Genomic DNA, 15743 nt, shown 5'->3' on the forward strand with positions numbered 1-15743 from the left:
ACCTGTTAGACACACCTCTTCACATGTTAGACACACCTCTTCATCACCTGTTAGACACACCTCTTCATCACCTGTTAGACACACCTCTTCATCACCTGTTAGACACACCTCTTCATCACCTGTTAGACACACCTCTTCATCACCTGTTAGACACACCTCTTCATCACCTGTTAGACACACCTCTTCATCACCTGTTAGACACACCTCTTCATCACCTGTTAGACACACCTCTTCATCACCTGTTAGACACACCTCTTCATCACCTGTTAGACACACCTCTTCATCTCCTGCCAGACCAACTTTTTTTTGCTCATATTTTTTGTGAACAGCCCAAATCACATGGTATCTGATATTTAAAATTCTTGAATTGTTGAATTTGTTGAATTGTTGAATTTGGGCCACTTTCATACTGTACTGTACATACATGCCTTAAAACCGGATCAATGAATGTACTTAGTAAAATATAGACAAGGTACAAGTAGATCAAGAGTCACGGCGGAGTGGAGACATCGGCCTGATGTGTCCCCAGGGAGCTCCCAGAATCCAGTGAGACGTAGGTCTTTATAGTGGAGAGAAGGGGATTCTGGTTCTGGCCACATTAAAATAATTATGTGAACAGCCATTCAAACAGATAAATCTGATCTGAGCAATAAATCAGAATTGAGCACTAAGGCCTGCAGTGTGAACGCAGCCAATTGATTGATTGATTGATTGAAAATTGTATTAACAGATTGCAGAATGGGTACAATACAGTACGGCTCAATACATACAATTGTTAAGGGGATGCAGACCAGAGAAAGACTTTCGTCTTGTTTACATCAGGGTCCCCCATTTTCAATTCATCATATGACACACATGACATACAGATAGACAGTACTGCTACATCTATACATTCATGACATATCAGATTTGCAAATACAGTACTGTTTGTGATACAAAAATAATCTAAAAAAGAGAATATCTACATTTGACGTAGAAACTGTACATTGGAGGTGGTTGGGTGGGGGGGGAGGGGTTGGGTAGGTGGGGTGGGGAAACTGTACATTGGAGGTGGTTGGGTGGGGGGGGAGGGGTTGGGTAGGTGGGGTGGGGAAACTGTACATTGGAATATCGACGAAACCTTACTTGGTCCCAAGAAGAGGGTCTCGTGTATTACTTGGTTAGGACATTTACTGTACATTTGTAGGGGCCAGTTTCGAATTGCAGCCTCCCGTAGGTGCTCTTTGAGAGTGGTTTTGAAAGTGGGTAGTGATTCACATTCCTTTACAGCTTTGGGTTGGGCGTTCCACATTGATGTGGCATAATTGCGAAACATGTTTAGTCCCTTGTTTGAGCCGAATCTGGGTTTAACATGATTTGTGGAGCTCCCTCTGGTGTTGTGATCGTGGTATTCACTGACCTTTGGGAAGTATTTTGACATGTACATGGGTACCTTGGTGGTGTAGTGTATCTTGTAGACCAGGCCCATTGCAAGTTGCTGTACTCTGTCGTCTACTCTAAGCCATCCTAGGTTGTCAAAGTGGGCAGGGGTGAGGTGGGTTCTAGGAGTCAGGTCAAGCAGTAGTCTGACCAGTTTGTTTTGGGATCCGATACCAACGGATGAAAGACAATTATAAAATGAGTCACACTGCAAGTGAATATAACTGCAAGTGAAAAATGACAGTGTTATTATACAGTGTATTCCAACTCAGACTGTATGTCCCATAAACCAAGACAACTCTCTGGTTCTGTAGTGGTGCTGCCACCAGAGCACAACAGACACCCGAGGAAGAGGAGCAGCCATGCAGAGGTGAGTTCAGTGGCCAGCCGGCTGTTTATCCCATAGATATATATATATACATAACTAGAGGCGGAGTCTCCAGCGTAGTTCACCGGCGGCCATCTTGTCACAGTCAACTATTCTGGTACGTTCTATGGTAGCTGTTGTAAGGTGAGTGAACTGCACAAACAAAACAAACAAAATACTCTTAACTTGCTGAAATCTTGACGGATTTACAAACGGTTTGGTTTATAACAAACGTTTGACATTGTAACTGTAATGACATTGTAACTGTAATGACATTGTAACTGTAATGACGTTGTAACTGTAACATTGTAACTGTAACATTGTAACTGTAACATTGTAACTGTAATGACGTTGTAACTATAACATTGTAACTGTAATGACGTTGTAACTGTAACATTGTAACTGTAACATTGTAACTGTAATGACGTTGTAACTGTAATGACATTGTAACTGTAACATTGTAACTGTAATGACATTGTAACTGTAATGACGTTGTAACTGTAACATTGTAACTGTAACATTGTAACTGTAATGACGTTGTAACTGTAATGACATTGTAACTGTAACATTGTAACTGTAATGACGTTGTAACTGTAACATTGTAACTGTAACATTGTAACTGTAATGACGTTGTAACTATAACATTGTAACTGTAATGACGTTGTAACTGTAACATTGTAACTGTAACATTGTAACTGTAATGACGTTGTAACTATAACATTGTAACTGTAATGACGTTGTAACTGTAACATTGTAACTGTAACATTGTAACTGTAATGACGTTGTAACTGTAATGACATTGTAACTGTAACATTGTAACTGTAATGACATTGTAACTGTAACATTGTAACTGTAATGACGTTGTAACTGTAATGACATTGTAACTGTAACATTGTAACTGTAACATTGTAACTGTAATGACATTGTAACTGTAATGACAGTAGCCCGCTCCTCACAGGGCTCTGGAGGACAGCAGTGGAACTTCACTCTCTATGACTTTGACAAGAAGGAGGTAGAACCAGTTACATGCTCAGGTTCATATCTTACACTGTGTGTGTGTGTGTGTGTGTGTGTGTGTGTGTGCGTGTGTGTGTGTGCGTGTGCGTGTGTGTGTTCTGCAGGACATGTCCAGTCTGATGCGTTCCATCTATGAGGCGGTGGAGGCGTCCGTGAAGCAGCCGTGTAGCGGAACCACGGCCCTGAGGCTCAAGTTGGTTGTGACTCCTCCCTCTGCCAGCAGCACAGGTGAGACCAGGTGGTTGTGACTCCTCCCTCTGCCAGCAGCACAGGTGAGACCAGGTGGTTCTGACTCCTCCCTCTGCCAGCAGCACAGGTGAGACCAGGTGGTTGTGACTCCTCCCTCTGCCAGCAGCACAGGTGAGACCAGGTGGTTGTGACTCCTCCCTCTGCCAGCAGCACAGGTGAGACCAGGTGGTTGTGACTCCTCCCTCTGCCAGCAGCACAGGTGAGACCAGGTGGTTGTGACTCCTCCCTCTGCCAGCAGCACAGGTGAGACCAGGTGGTTGTGACTCCTCCCTCTGCCAGCAGCACAGGTGAGACCAGGTGGTTGTGACTCCTCCCTCTGCCAGCAGCACAGGTGAGACCAGGTGGTTGTGACTCCTCCCTCTGCCAGCAGCACAGGTGAGACCAGGTGGTTCTGACTCCTCCCTCTGCCAGCAGCACAGGTGAGACCAGGTGGTTCTGACTCCTCCCTCTGCCAGCAGCCCAGGTGAGACCAGGTCGTTCTGACTCCTCCCTCTGCCAGCAGCACAGGTGAGACCAGGTGGTTGTGACTCCTCCCTCTGCCAGCAGCACAGGTGAGACCAGGTGGTTCTGACTCCTCCCTCTGCCAGCAGCACAGGTGAGACCAGGTGGTTGTGACTCCTCCCTCTGCCAGCAGCACAGGTGAGACCAGGTGGTTGTGACTCCTCCCTCTGCCAGCAGCACAGGTGAGACCAGGTGGTTCTGACTCCTCCCTCTGCCAGCAGCACAGGTGAGACCAGGTGGTTGTGACTCCTCCCTCTGCCAGCAGCACAGGTGAGACCAGGTGGTTCTGACTCCTCCCTCTGCCAGCAGCACAGGTGAGACCAGGTCGTTCTGACTCCTCCCTCTGCACAGGTGAGACCTCCTTCAGAGCCAGTCATGACCTCTGCATCTCATATATGTAACATCTCACAAGCAGGTCAAAAGAATGATCAGCCAGATGTCTCTCTGGAGAGAGGTCTGACACAGTGCTAACATAGTGTGGAGAGAGAGAGGTCTGGCACAGTGCTAACATAGTGTGGAGAGAGAGAGAGGTCTGACACAGTGCTAACATAGTGTGGAGAGAGAGAGGTCTGGCACAGTGCTAACATAGTGTGGAGAGAGAGGTCTGGGCACAGTGCTAACATAGTGTGGAGAGAGAGAGAGGTCTGACACAGTGCTAACATAGTGTGGAGAGAGAGAGAGGTCTGGCACAGTGCTAACATAGTGTGGAGAGAGAGAGGTCTGACACAGTGCTAACATAGTGTGGAGAGAGAGAGAGGTCTGACACAGTGCTAACATAGTGTGGAGAGAGAGAGAGGTCTGACACAGTGCTAACATAGTGTGGAGAGAGAGAGAGGTCTGACACAGTGCTAACATAGTGTGGAGAGAGAGAGAGGTCTGACACAGTGCTAACATAGTGTGGAGAGAGAGAGAGGTCTGACACAGTGCTAACATAGTGTGGAGAGAGAGAGAGGTCTGACACAGTGCTAACATAGTGTGTAGAGAGAGAGAGAGGTCTGGCACAGTGCTAACATAGTGTGGAGAGAGAGAGAGGTCTGACACAGTGCTAACATAGTGTGGAGAGAGAGAGGTCTGGCACAGTGCTAACATAGTGTGGAGAGAGAGGTATGACACAGTGCTAACATAGTGTGGAGAGAGAGAGAGGTCTGACACAGTGCTAACATAGTGTGGAGAGAGAGAGGTCTGGCACAGTGCTAACATAGTGTGGAGAGAGAGAGAGGTCTGACACAGTGCTAACATAGTGTGGAGAGAGAGAGAGGTCTGACACAGTGCTAACATAGTGTGGAGAGAGAGAGAGGTCTGACACAGTGCTAACATAGTGTGGAGAGAGAGGTCTGACACAGTGCTAACATAGTGTGGAGAGAGAGAGAGGTCTGACACAGTGCTAACATAGTGTGGAGAGAGAGAGAGGTCTGACACAGTGCTAACATAGTGTGTAGAGAGAGAGAGAGGTCTGGCACAGTGCTAACATAGTGTGGAGAGAGAGAGAGGTCTGACACAGTGCTAACATAGTGTGGAGAGAGAGAGGTCTGGCACAGTGCTAACATAGTGTGGAGAGAGAGAGGTCGGACACAGTGCTAACATAGTGTGGAGAGAGAGAGAGGTCTGGCACAGTGCTAACATAGTGTGGAGAGAGAGAGGTCTGGCACAGTGCTAACATAGTGTGGAGAGAGAGAGAGGTCTGGCACAGTGCTAACATAGTGTGGAGAGAGAGAGGTCTGACACAGTGCTAACATAGTGTGGAGAGAGAGAGAGGTCTGACACAGTGCTAACATAGTGTGGAGAGAGAGAGGTCTGGCACAGTGCTAACATAGTGTGGAGAGAGAGAGGTCTGACACAGTGCTAACATAGTGTGGAGAGAGAGAGAGGTCTGACACAGTGCTAACATAGTGTGGAGAGAGAGGTCTGACACAGTGCTAACATAGTGTGGAGAGAGAGAGAGGTCTGACACAGTGCTAACATAGTGTGGAGAGAGAGAGGTCTGGCACAGTGCTAACATAGTGTGGAGAGAGAGAGAGGTCTGACACAGTGCTAACATAGTGTGGAGAGAGAGAGAGGTCTGACACAGTGCTAACATAGTGTGGAGAGAGAGAGAGGTCTGACACAGTGCTAACATAGTGTGGAGAGAGAGAGAGGTCTGACACAGTGCTAACATAGTGTAGAGAGAGAGAGAGGTCTGACACAGTGCTAACATAGTGTGGAGAGAGAGAGAGGTCTGACACAGTGCTAACATAGTGTGGAGAGAGAGAGAGGTCTGACACAGTGCTAACATAGTGTGGAGAGAGAGAGAGGTCTGACACAGTGCTAACATAGTGTGGAGAGAGAGAGGTCTGACACAGTGCTAACATAGTGTGGAGAGAGAGAGGTCTGACACAGTGCTAACATAGTGTGGAGAGAGAGAGGTCTGACACAGTGCTAACATAGTGTGGAGAGAGAGAGGTCTGACACAGTGCTAACATAGTGTGGAGAGAGAGAGAGAGGTCTGACACAGTGCTAACATAGTGTGGAGAGAGAGAGAGGTCTGACACAGTGCTAACATAGTGGAGAGAGAGAGAGGTCTGACACAGTGCTAACATAGTGTGGAGAGAGAGAGAGGTCTGACACAGTGCTAACATAGTGTGGAGAGAGAGAGAGGTCTGACACAGTGCTAACATAGTGTGGAGAGAGAGAGAGGTCTGACACAGTGCTAACATAGTGTGGAGAGAGAGAGAGGTCTGGCACAGTGCTAACATAGTGTGGAGAGAGAGGTCTGACACAGTGCTAACATAGTGTGGAGAGAGAGGTCTGACACAGTGCTAACATAGTGTGGAGAGAGAGGTCTGACACAGTGTTAACATAGTGTGGAGAGAGAGAGGTCTGGCACAGTGCTGACATAGTGTGGAGAGAGAGAGGTCTGGCACAGTGCTAACAGTGTGGAGAGAGAGAGGTCTGACACAGTGCTAACATAGTGTGGAGAGAGAGAGGTCTGGCACAGTGCTAACAGTGTGGAGAGAGAGAGGTCTGACACAGTGCTAACATAGTGTGGAGAGAGAGAGAGGTCTGGCACAGTGCTAACATAGTGTGTAGAGAGAGAGGTCTGGCACAGTGCTAACATAGTGTGGAGAGAGAGGTCTGGCACAGTGCTAACTTCTCTCTGAGTGCCCGTCTCCTGGCGCTGACTAAGGTGATGGATGCCTCGGGGTCTTGGCCAAGATTGTAGTGACTGCTCTACATGCACCTCCGAGGCCTTGGATCAGTTATTCACCGCCGTCTGTCCGTGGTCCTGTCAACTGATTAACAGTATTAACAGACTGTTAACAGATTAACAGTCAACGCAGTGCTAACATAGTGTGGAGAGAGAGGTATGGCACAGCGCTAACATAGTGTGGAGAGAGGTCTGGCTACGCGAGATGAATCGCAAGATAGCAAAAGCAGCAGGCAGGCTTTTTGGAAGCCAAAAAGATCTATCTAAATCTATGCAGACAAAAAAACGATTTCAAGGTTTTCTCAACTGCTGCAGGAATCTCAGTGATCATAATAAGGATAATGATAAAAAAAAAAAAAAAAAAAAAACATAAATCCTTGGGAAGACAGAGCTAGCCGATAGTCATTCCTCATGCGGTCATTGCCTGCATTCTCAAAAATGCCACTATCTTATAATAAGCAAAGACGTTAATTTAGCTAATAACCATAGTGTGTTTCACTTTCATGTCAGCAGCAACTCTTTGAGGAAATAAAACAGGAATATAAAAGAAAATAACACTGGAAATACATACTATATGATTATTGGTTGCAGTGATTGACAGCTGTTGTTTACCCAGTTGGTTATGTGGGTGGGTAGGTTTGTAGGCAGGTGGGTGGGTGGGTGGTTATGTATTATTATGTACGCAGTATATATGCATGTATGTACTGTGTGTATGTATGTTTGTATTAACACACATCTTTTGAATGTATTACTGGTATTTCTTAAATAATATGTATATTTTTGTATGTTTGATTTTACAAAACAGGGGAAGTTCTCGATAAGCCTCTAGGCTTCTAAACTTCTCCTACACAATATGGTTATTATGTATATCTTTATTTTTATTTTAGTTTAACTCTTTGTGTTAATAAATAAATACAAAAAATACAAAAATACCCACCATTCCGGTGCGGCCGGGTAGTGCAGTAGACTAAGCGTCTGTCTACCACCACAGAGACAGTGGGATCGAATCCAGCTGTGGTGCTTCCGGGTTGGCCGACCGTCCATACTAACACAATTGGCAGTGGGAAGCCGGTGAGGGTGGGTCCTGGTCGTTGTAAACAGCGACTCCTACAGGTCGGTCAGGGCGTCTGCACAGCAAGGGAAGGATCTGGGAGAGGTAGTGTGACCTTCCACACGTTACACTCCCCCAGTGAGAGTCGGCGCTGCCAGGTGAAAAGAAGCGGTGGGCTGGCTACACATGTGTCGGAGGAAGCATGTGATAGTCTCCGCCCTCCCGGACCGACGGTAGGGGGTAGAGTGCGCAACGACCAGGCAGCCCCAGGAGCAAGCGCGCTACTGCTGGAGTTCGCTTCGCCTTTCACATCGCATGTTGGAGAACCAGCGGTCTTCCTCACTCGAGTGAGACTAAAGCCGTGCACAGCTCAGCCCTGTGAGACGCTTATGTCTGCGGGGTACAGTAAACGTTTCTCCCGGTACATTCTGAAGAGCACACCGCTGTATGTTGGAGAACCAGCGGTCTTCCTCACTCGAGTGAGACTAAAGCCGTGCACTGCACAGTCTCTAACAGTGTAACAGTAAGAAGCATTTTGGATAAAAGTATTCTGTACTTCTGTATGACAACAATGTATGCCTTTGAAATGTTAAATGATTAAATGATACACAGCGAAATCTACGCTCTCGCCTCTCATCCTGCTTTCTCCAACATGCGATGTGAAAGGCGAAGCGAACTCCAGCAGTAGCGCGCTTGCTCCTGGGGCTGCCGCGGGGCGTGGCCGCGGCGGGTCACGTGCCTGTCGGGGCCAATCAGGCCTACCCCGGAAGTAGGAATGGTTGCGGAACAGCTACAGGCGACCAGGAAGGGGATTGGGAATTGGCATAACGACTAACATTGGGAGGCGAGAAAAACGGAAAAAAGTACCCACAAAATACCCACCATTCTTGATGTGTCCCAGCAGACCAGGAGCAGGGTGTGGCTGGGGACGCGGGCCCCGCCAGGAGCCCCTACTGCGTGGACGAGAACACAGAGCGCAGGAATCACTACCTGGATCTGGCCGGCATCGAAAACTACTCCTCCAAGTTCGACGACGACGCCGCAGGTAGAGAAAGAAAACTCTCGATGGCCGACCACTGTTGGCAGAACGCCAACAAATATTTAATTGACCGGTCTCAAGCCCCCGCCCTCGTTTTCCTCGATCCTCCAATCACAACTATTGCTACCGGAACAGCAACAGACAGTTGTGATTGGGGGGGATCGAGGAAAAGAGATAGCGGGGGTGTCGAGATAGGTCCATAGAGGCCTTGCCCGGAATGTTTTACGCAGTTCTCCTTCTTCCAGGATGGCTGTCTGTAACATATAGCAACTATTATCTGGTGCAAAAGGCAACGGTTGCTATGTGTTGATTTATGAGGAATATAGCAACAAAAACATAATCATTTGGGCGCCCCAGTGGCGAACCACATAACCGGCACGGCCGACCCGGGTTTGATTCCCTAACCCGTCGTTATTTGTCGAATGTCTTCCCCCCCACTCTGTCTCCCGTTCCTCCTCTCCCTCTCTCTACTGGACTGCCCAGTAGAATAAAGCGATAAACGCTAAAAAAAAAAAAACATAATCATTTGGTGTTTTATTACTGGATCTTGTAAATAATAATAAAATAATATCATGCTTTTCCAGTGTTTGCCCTGCTCTACCACTGCACAGAAATGAGGCCTTTTCTTTCTAAAGGTTATAGCCAGCCGTCTTGGGAGACAGAGAAGTACACTAAGATTCCATGCACAGGCCTCTGTCGGTGCGGATTCATCAACACACACCACCACATTCTAACATCCTTTGATCACTTTTTGATCTTTAAAACAAAAAAGAAACATTGAATTCGGCCCCTTTCTCTCCTCTCAGACTCCCCTCCTCCAGAGTCCAGACAGGACGTCCGCCCCCCGGCACCCCAGAGCCGCACGGCCGCAGTGGACGCCGCCGCCGGTGAGAACGGTGGCAACGCTGCCGCAGAATGTCGAGGGAGAGGCCTCTCCTTCCTGCGCTCCTTCCGCGCCAAGGCCAAGGCGGCGGGGGGGGGCAGGGCCGGGGGCGGGGGGGGCAGGTCTCACCACGGACACCTCCCTCCCGCCCAGCCCCAGGCCCACGTCCCTCCTCTCCAACGGACCCACAGCAGCAAGAGGCTCCGCCCCAGGGCGCACGACGCCGGCTCCCCCTCCTCCAGGCCCCCCCCTGGCTCTCAGGGCCAGCCGGGGGGGGGAGAGAGGGAGGCGGAGGCCCCGCCCACCCAGAGACACGAGCACAACCACGAGCACCATCACCACCACCACCACCACCACCACCACCACTACCACCACCCCTCGTGACGACGACGGCGTGATAGACCGCCGACAAGACTGTTATATTCTGCTGATCTGGGCGGGTTATCAAACGCAGCTCGTCCTCCTGGTATGAGAACCACCTGCCTTACAGTGTAAAACATCATAAAGACTGCATTCAACATGGTATAATAAGACGGTACTGTCCGCACAGATCAACCCGCTCTACTTCCTGGAAGGGCAATGGAAAGGTCTGTGTGAACGACGCCCCTTTAGACGGACATCTTCCTCTCAGGTTCCAGTACATTACCACTTCAGTTATGATATCCTATAGTCTGTGCAATCTTTGTTTTTATATTGCCCATATTTTGACGCAAAGGCGTGATAACCTTTTGATTCGTTACATGCTGAAATGAAAAATGTTGTGTGTTTTTGGAGAAGACTAAATGCGTTTGTATGTAATAAAGATACTGTTTCAAATGTTTTCATTCAGTTTTTTTTTTCTTCTTTTGTCGATCTATACGTCAATGAATCAACCCTAGACGTCTATATAGTGTTATTGTAAAGCGTTGTTGTGTTAATGTGGTCTGATCCTGGCCAGCGTTTGTCTGGGTGACAAACGAGTGATCCGTTCTGGAGATCTAGTGTGCGTTGCCAGTGGTGGGTGGCGTTTATATTATAACAGCTGTACAAAGTTCACGTCCCACTTTTCCACACGGGGTGGTCGGAGATCATGCTTTTAAACGCAGCGAGAGAAGGAAGAACCTTCAGCTTCAGAGTCAGTCGGAGGACGTTCCAGGTGTTGGAAGAACCTTCAGCGTCAGAGTCAGTCGGAGGACGTTCCAGGGGTTGGAGGCATCAAAGGAAAAAGCTGGTTTTTTCCTGGTTCAGAGCAAACTGGAGGAGCCCTGAGAACCAGCCAGCCATTTTAACGGCGTAGAATAGGTTCCAAGATTCCATTCCAACAGTGCTGTGATATAAGGGGGACGTTTACCAATAAGAGGACACAGTGGTGGTGGGTCATCTGTCACCAGTAATACATCTGAATGATAGACCGAGTCCAGCGGTTTAAGAGTTCAAGCCACAGCATGCCTATAAATCACATCACCATTAGTCCAAAATAGTTAAATGGTAAATGGCTGCATTTATATAGCAGCTTGTATCCAAAGTGCTTTAAAATTTGTTCCTCACATTTTCCTCATTCACTCACACATTCACACACCGATGGCGGAGGCGACCATGCAAGGTGCCGACCTGCTCATCGGGAGCAGTTAGGGGGTTAAGCGTCTTGCTCAAGGACAGTTCGACACGCTGCCCGGGAGGAGCGGGAATCGAACCGGGAACCTCCGAATTACCAGACAACTGCTCTACCTCCCGAGCCACTTTATTTCAAAGATAACCAAACTATTCCTTTTAAGTTGAGCTCACACACCCCAAGGAGGTTCACGTTAACCCTTTCACTGCCGCACTACCAAACGGTTAACCCTTTCACGGCGACAATACGCGACAGCAGGTTAACCCTTTCACTGCCATGCGACAGCAGGTTAACCCTCTCACTGCCACACTACAGAAGGTTAACCCTTTACTATCTGTAACTGTAACTGTAACTATCTGTGAGGGCTATCCTGTAGCACGTGATTTGTTCTTGGGGGTGTTGGTTGTGTGGGATTTGGGAGAGAGTAGCAGTTTGTTTGTGCAGATTTCTTGTAGTAGAGATTTGTTATTTTGTTTTATTGTTCTGTTTTGGTTACAGTTTGTTTGGTTGTTATTGCTTGTGTTGTGGCTTTGGGGTTTGATGCCTTAAATAATACAGTCTGTGTGTTTTGGGAACCAAAAATCCCCAGGTAGGCGAAGAGGGCAGGTTTCCAATAGGGGGACTTGTCTTGGTATTTTCTTTTTTTAGGCGGCCGCAAAAACGTAGGCAGAGACAGGCACTGGCATAGGCGCTTTTGTCCTCTCGGGAGCACGTCTCTGGCTCAGAGGAGTGGCTGTATAACAGGTACTTTTTCTGCCAAGAGAGTTCTAGTGCATAGATACCCCCTACAAGTAGTGGCACGAAGATTGAGGTTTTGAGGTAGTTAGTTAGTTAGTTAGGACCTGTAGTTAGTCAGGGTGGGGAGGTTCATTGGATCAGACTGTCTTATTATTGGTGTTCACGCTTCATGGTCCCGACATAAGTTTGGTTTGTTTGTAGCCACTGGTACATTATGGCCTCTGTTGTGGAGGACTTTGAGCAGTCACCATCAGTGGAACTGATTGATCAGTGTACTAAGGAGCAGTTGTTAGCGATTGCTGAGAAGTATGAGATTGAGATTCCTGTTAGACTGTCAAAAGTGGCGGTCAAGGCCAGTTTGAAGGCAGAGTTGGTGGAGAAAGGTGTTCTCAAGCCAGCTGGGGTACCGCCTCTTAGTTTTGAGCAGCAGAAGGAACTTCTGTTACTGCAGCAGCGTCAAGAGTTGGCTTTGGAGGAACTTAAGCAAAAGACTGAGCTTGCCAAAGTAGAGGTGCAAGCTCAGGTGCAGAATAGAAAGCTAGATTTGGTCGGAGCGGGAAAGTGGCTCAGTTCTGATGTTACTGATGGTACTGGGGATCCGTCTCAGGGGGGTAAATTTGACGTTTTACGTGAACTGCGTTTGCTTCCTCAGTTTAATGAAAAGGACCCTGATGTTTTTTTTTCATTGTTTGAACGTTTGGCAGATGCAAGGCACTGGAGTAGTGAGGATAGTTGTATGATGTTACAGTGTGTTCTCACTGGTAGAGCCCAGGAGGCGTACTCTGCGTTAAGTCCCACGGCCTGTAAGGTTTATGTGCGGGTGAAATCGGCAGTGCTTAAGGTGTACGAACTTATACCTGAGGCGTACAGACAGCGCTTCCGTACGTGGAAGAAGAGGGACAAACAGTCTCATCTTGAATTTTCACAGGATTTAGGTACCCAGTTTACCCGTTGGTGTGTAGCGTCTGGTGTCGATACCTTTGAACAACTCTCTGATCTGCTGGTATTAGAACAGTTTAAAAACTCTGTTCCTGTAAATGTGGCAACTTACATTACACAGCAGGGTGCGGTGACGCCGGGGGAGGCTGCAGCATTGGCAGATGAGTATGTGTTGATTCACAAGGGTAACTTCGGTGGTTTAGCTATAGAAAAGGCTCATAGCAGAGAGACTTTTTCTCCTCGTCCAAAGTTTGGATCAGAGAGGAGGGGTGATGGTGACACACGGTATAGACAGCCACCTGCATCTGACACACGGTGTAGACAGCCACCGGCGTCTGTCAAAACATGTAACTACTGTAAACGTTCTGGACATTTGAAGGATGAGTGCCCACTTCTTGGCTCGAGGGGTGGGTTTAAGGCACAAGTAAAACCTGCTCTGCTGGCCAATTCCCTTACCCATGGGATGGTGTCACCATCGGTACCGTCTGCTAAGACCATAGGACAGACATGCCTGGAAGACTATGGTGCGTTTCTTTCTGATGGTTTTGTGTCTTTACAGGGCAGTGGCGTTAGGGTGCCGGTCAAGATACTGCGCGACACTGGCTCAATCGATTCGTTTGTGCGTGAGTCGGTGTTGCCTTTTTCAATTGATTCTGACACAGGGGATGTTATCTTGATTCGAGGGATGGGGATGTCTGTGTTCCCTGTTCCTGTGCATAACATTTCTCTTGTTTCAGGTTTGGGGAATGGTGATGTGCAGATAGGTGTGCGTGCTGAGTTGCCTGTTGATGGAGTGGACATCATTTTGGGTAACAATCTGGCCGGGGTACGAGTGTGGGCCGATGGGCCTCTCCCTAATGTAGTCACCCAAAAGTCACCTAGTCCAACTTTGTTAGACTCTTCATCTGATGTCATTGTGTATCCAGCCTGTGCCGTTACACGTGCCATGACAGCGGCGGGTGACACACGACGACAGGTGACAGGTGTTGAATCGGTTCATGTGGGTTTGATTCTGCCTGAGCAACTCCAGTCCATGTCGAAGGCTGATTTGGTTGCAGAACAGGTTAATGATCCAGCTTTACGAGAACTGTTTGAGAAGGCCGTGCCGTTTGAAGACATAGGTAGCTCGGCACAGGGATACTGTCTTCATGACGGTTTATTGTTTCGGAAGTGGATACCGCATGGGGATGCTTTCGTGGGTGACCCCATTTTTCAGTTTGTGGTACCATGCAAATTTCGTCCATTGGTGTTGCAGACCTGTCATGACAATGTGGCAGGGCATCAGGGAGTGAGGAAAACGTATGACCGTGCGCTGAGACACTGTTTTTGGCCCCGTTTAAAGCGTGATATATCCGCATATATCAAAACGTGTCACACGTGTCAGTTAACTGGGAAACCGAGTCAGACCATCACACCGGCCCCGCTCTCTCCTATTCCTGCGGTTGATCAGCCATTTGAACATTTGATTATTGACTGTGTTGGACCATTACCGCGTTCCAAACAGGGACATTTGTATTTGCTTACGGTCATGTGTCAGGTGACCAGATATCCGGCAGCGTTTCCGCTTAGGTCAATAACGACAAAGTCTGTTGTTAAGGCGCTGACACAGTTCATTTCTGTGTTCGGGGTACCCAGGGTCATTCAGAGTGATCAAGGTTCCAATTTCACCTCACACATGTTTGCGGCAGTTCTCCGGCAACTGCACATCAGGCACAACAAAGCGTCAGCGTATCATGCCCAGTCTCAGGGAGCGTTAGAGCGTTTTCATCAAACGTTGAAGTCGTTGCTGCGCTCCTATTGTGTGGAGTTAGGGGGTGACTGGGAGGAGGGGCTGCCCTGGCTTCTATTGGCCTCCAGGGAGGTAGTCCAGGAGAGCACAGGGTTTAGCCCTAATGACCTGGTTTTTGGTCACAAAGTCCGTGGTCCCATGGCTGTGTTGAAAGACAGCTGGGACATGACAGAACCCCCTCGGAAATTGGTTGATTATGTCAATGGTTTCAGACGCAGGTTGTTTTTGTCTGTTGAGTGTGCGAAGGAGAAGTTGGGGAGGTCTCAGGGAAAGATGAAGTCCCTTTATGATCGTCGCACTGAGCTTAGGCATTTTAAGGCTGGCGATCAGGTTTTGCTTTTACAGCCGGTAGTAACGTCTCCCTTTCAGGCAAAGTTCACGGGCCCTTACACTGTTGTGCGGCGGGTGTCTGACCTGAATTATGTTATTGCCAAAGGCAGGAGGGCAAATAGGGTGTGTCATGTGAACCTTTTAAAACCCTACTACTCTGGCCGTGCTGAAGGGGGGGTGAATGATGGGGAGAATGATGGGGAGACTGAGAAGGTTTCTCTTTGTACCACTACAGTGGACAGGTCCACCTCTCCAGTAGCCGGCCCTGAGGAAGGAGTAAACCCGGATGTGGTGTTGCAGGGGCGGTTGAAAAATTCAGAGTCATTGGGGAGGTTGGATGTGATTTTGGCAGATTTGGATGACTCGAAGCGTGTTGAGTTAATAGCTCTGATTAACCGTTATCCTGCTTTATTTTCAGATGTACCCTCACGCACACATCTAATTGAACATGATGTGGATGTGGGAGAGGCAGCCCCAATAAAGCAGCGCTTCTATCGTGTCTCACCCGAGAAACGCAAGCATTTGGACAATGAGGTTCAGTATATGTTGGACAACCAAACGCCCCGCTACTTTCCAGCGCCTTATGAACAAAGTAGTGGCTGGTCTGGATGGGTGTGCCGTCTACCTGGATGATGTGGTGATCTAC

The 15743-nt window shown here is 48.2% G+C and overlaps 1 protein-coding gene across 3 annotated transcripts in view; it reads left to right on the forward strand.

Annotated features, from left to right (window-relative positions):
• LOC311238766 (protein naked cuticle homolog 2) overlaps nt 1-10380 on the forward strand; it is a 49402-nt gene extending 39022 nt beyond the window's left edge. For 2 of the 3 annotated variants that reach the window (XM_084326949.1, XM_084326951.1), the window contains 4 exons: nt 1734-1789; nt 2908-3031; nt 8690-8833; nt 9634-10380. In XM_084326949.1, coding sequence (XP_084183075.1) covers nt 1734-1789; nt 2908-3031; nt 8690-8833; nt 9634-10094 — 785 coding nt within the window. In that variant the 3' untranslated portion in view covers nt 10095-10380. The remainder of the gene's footprint in view (nt 1-1733; nt 1790-2907; nt 3032-8689; nt 8834-9633) is intronic. The other variant, XM_084326950.1, reaches the window with a different exon arrangement.
• Nucleotides 10381-15743: the final 5363 nt, after the last annotated feature.

Source organism: Notolepis coatsorum, assembly GCF_963971535.1.
Source record: "Notolepis coatsorum genome assembly, chromosome: 13".
Taxonomy (NCBI): Eukaryota; Metazoa; Chordata; class Actinopteri; order Aulopiformes; family Paralepididae; genus Notolepis; species Notolepis coatsorum.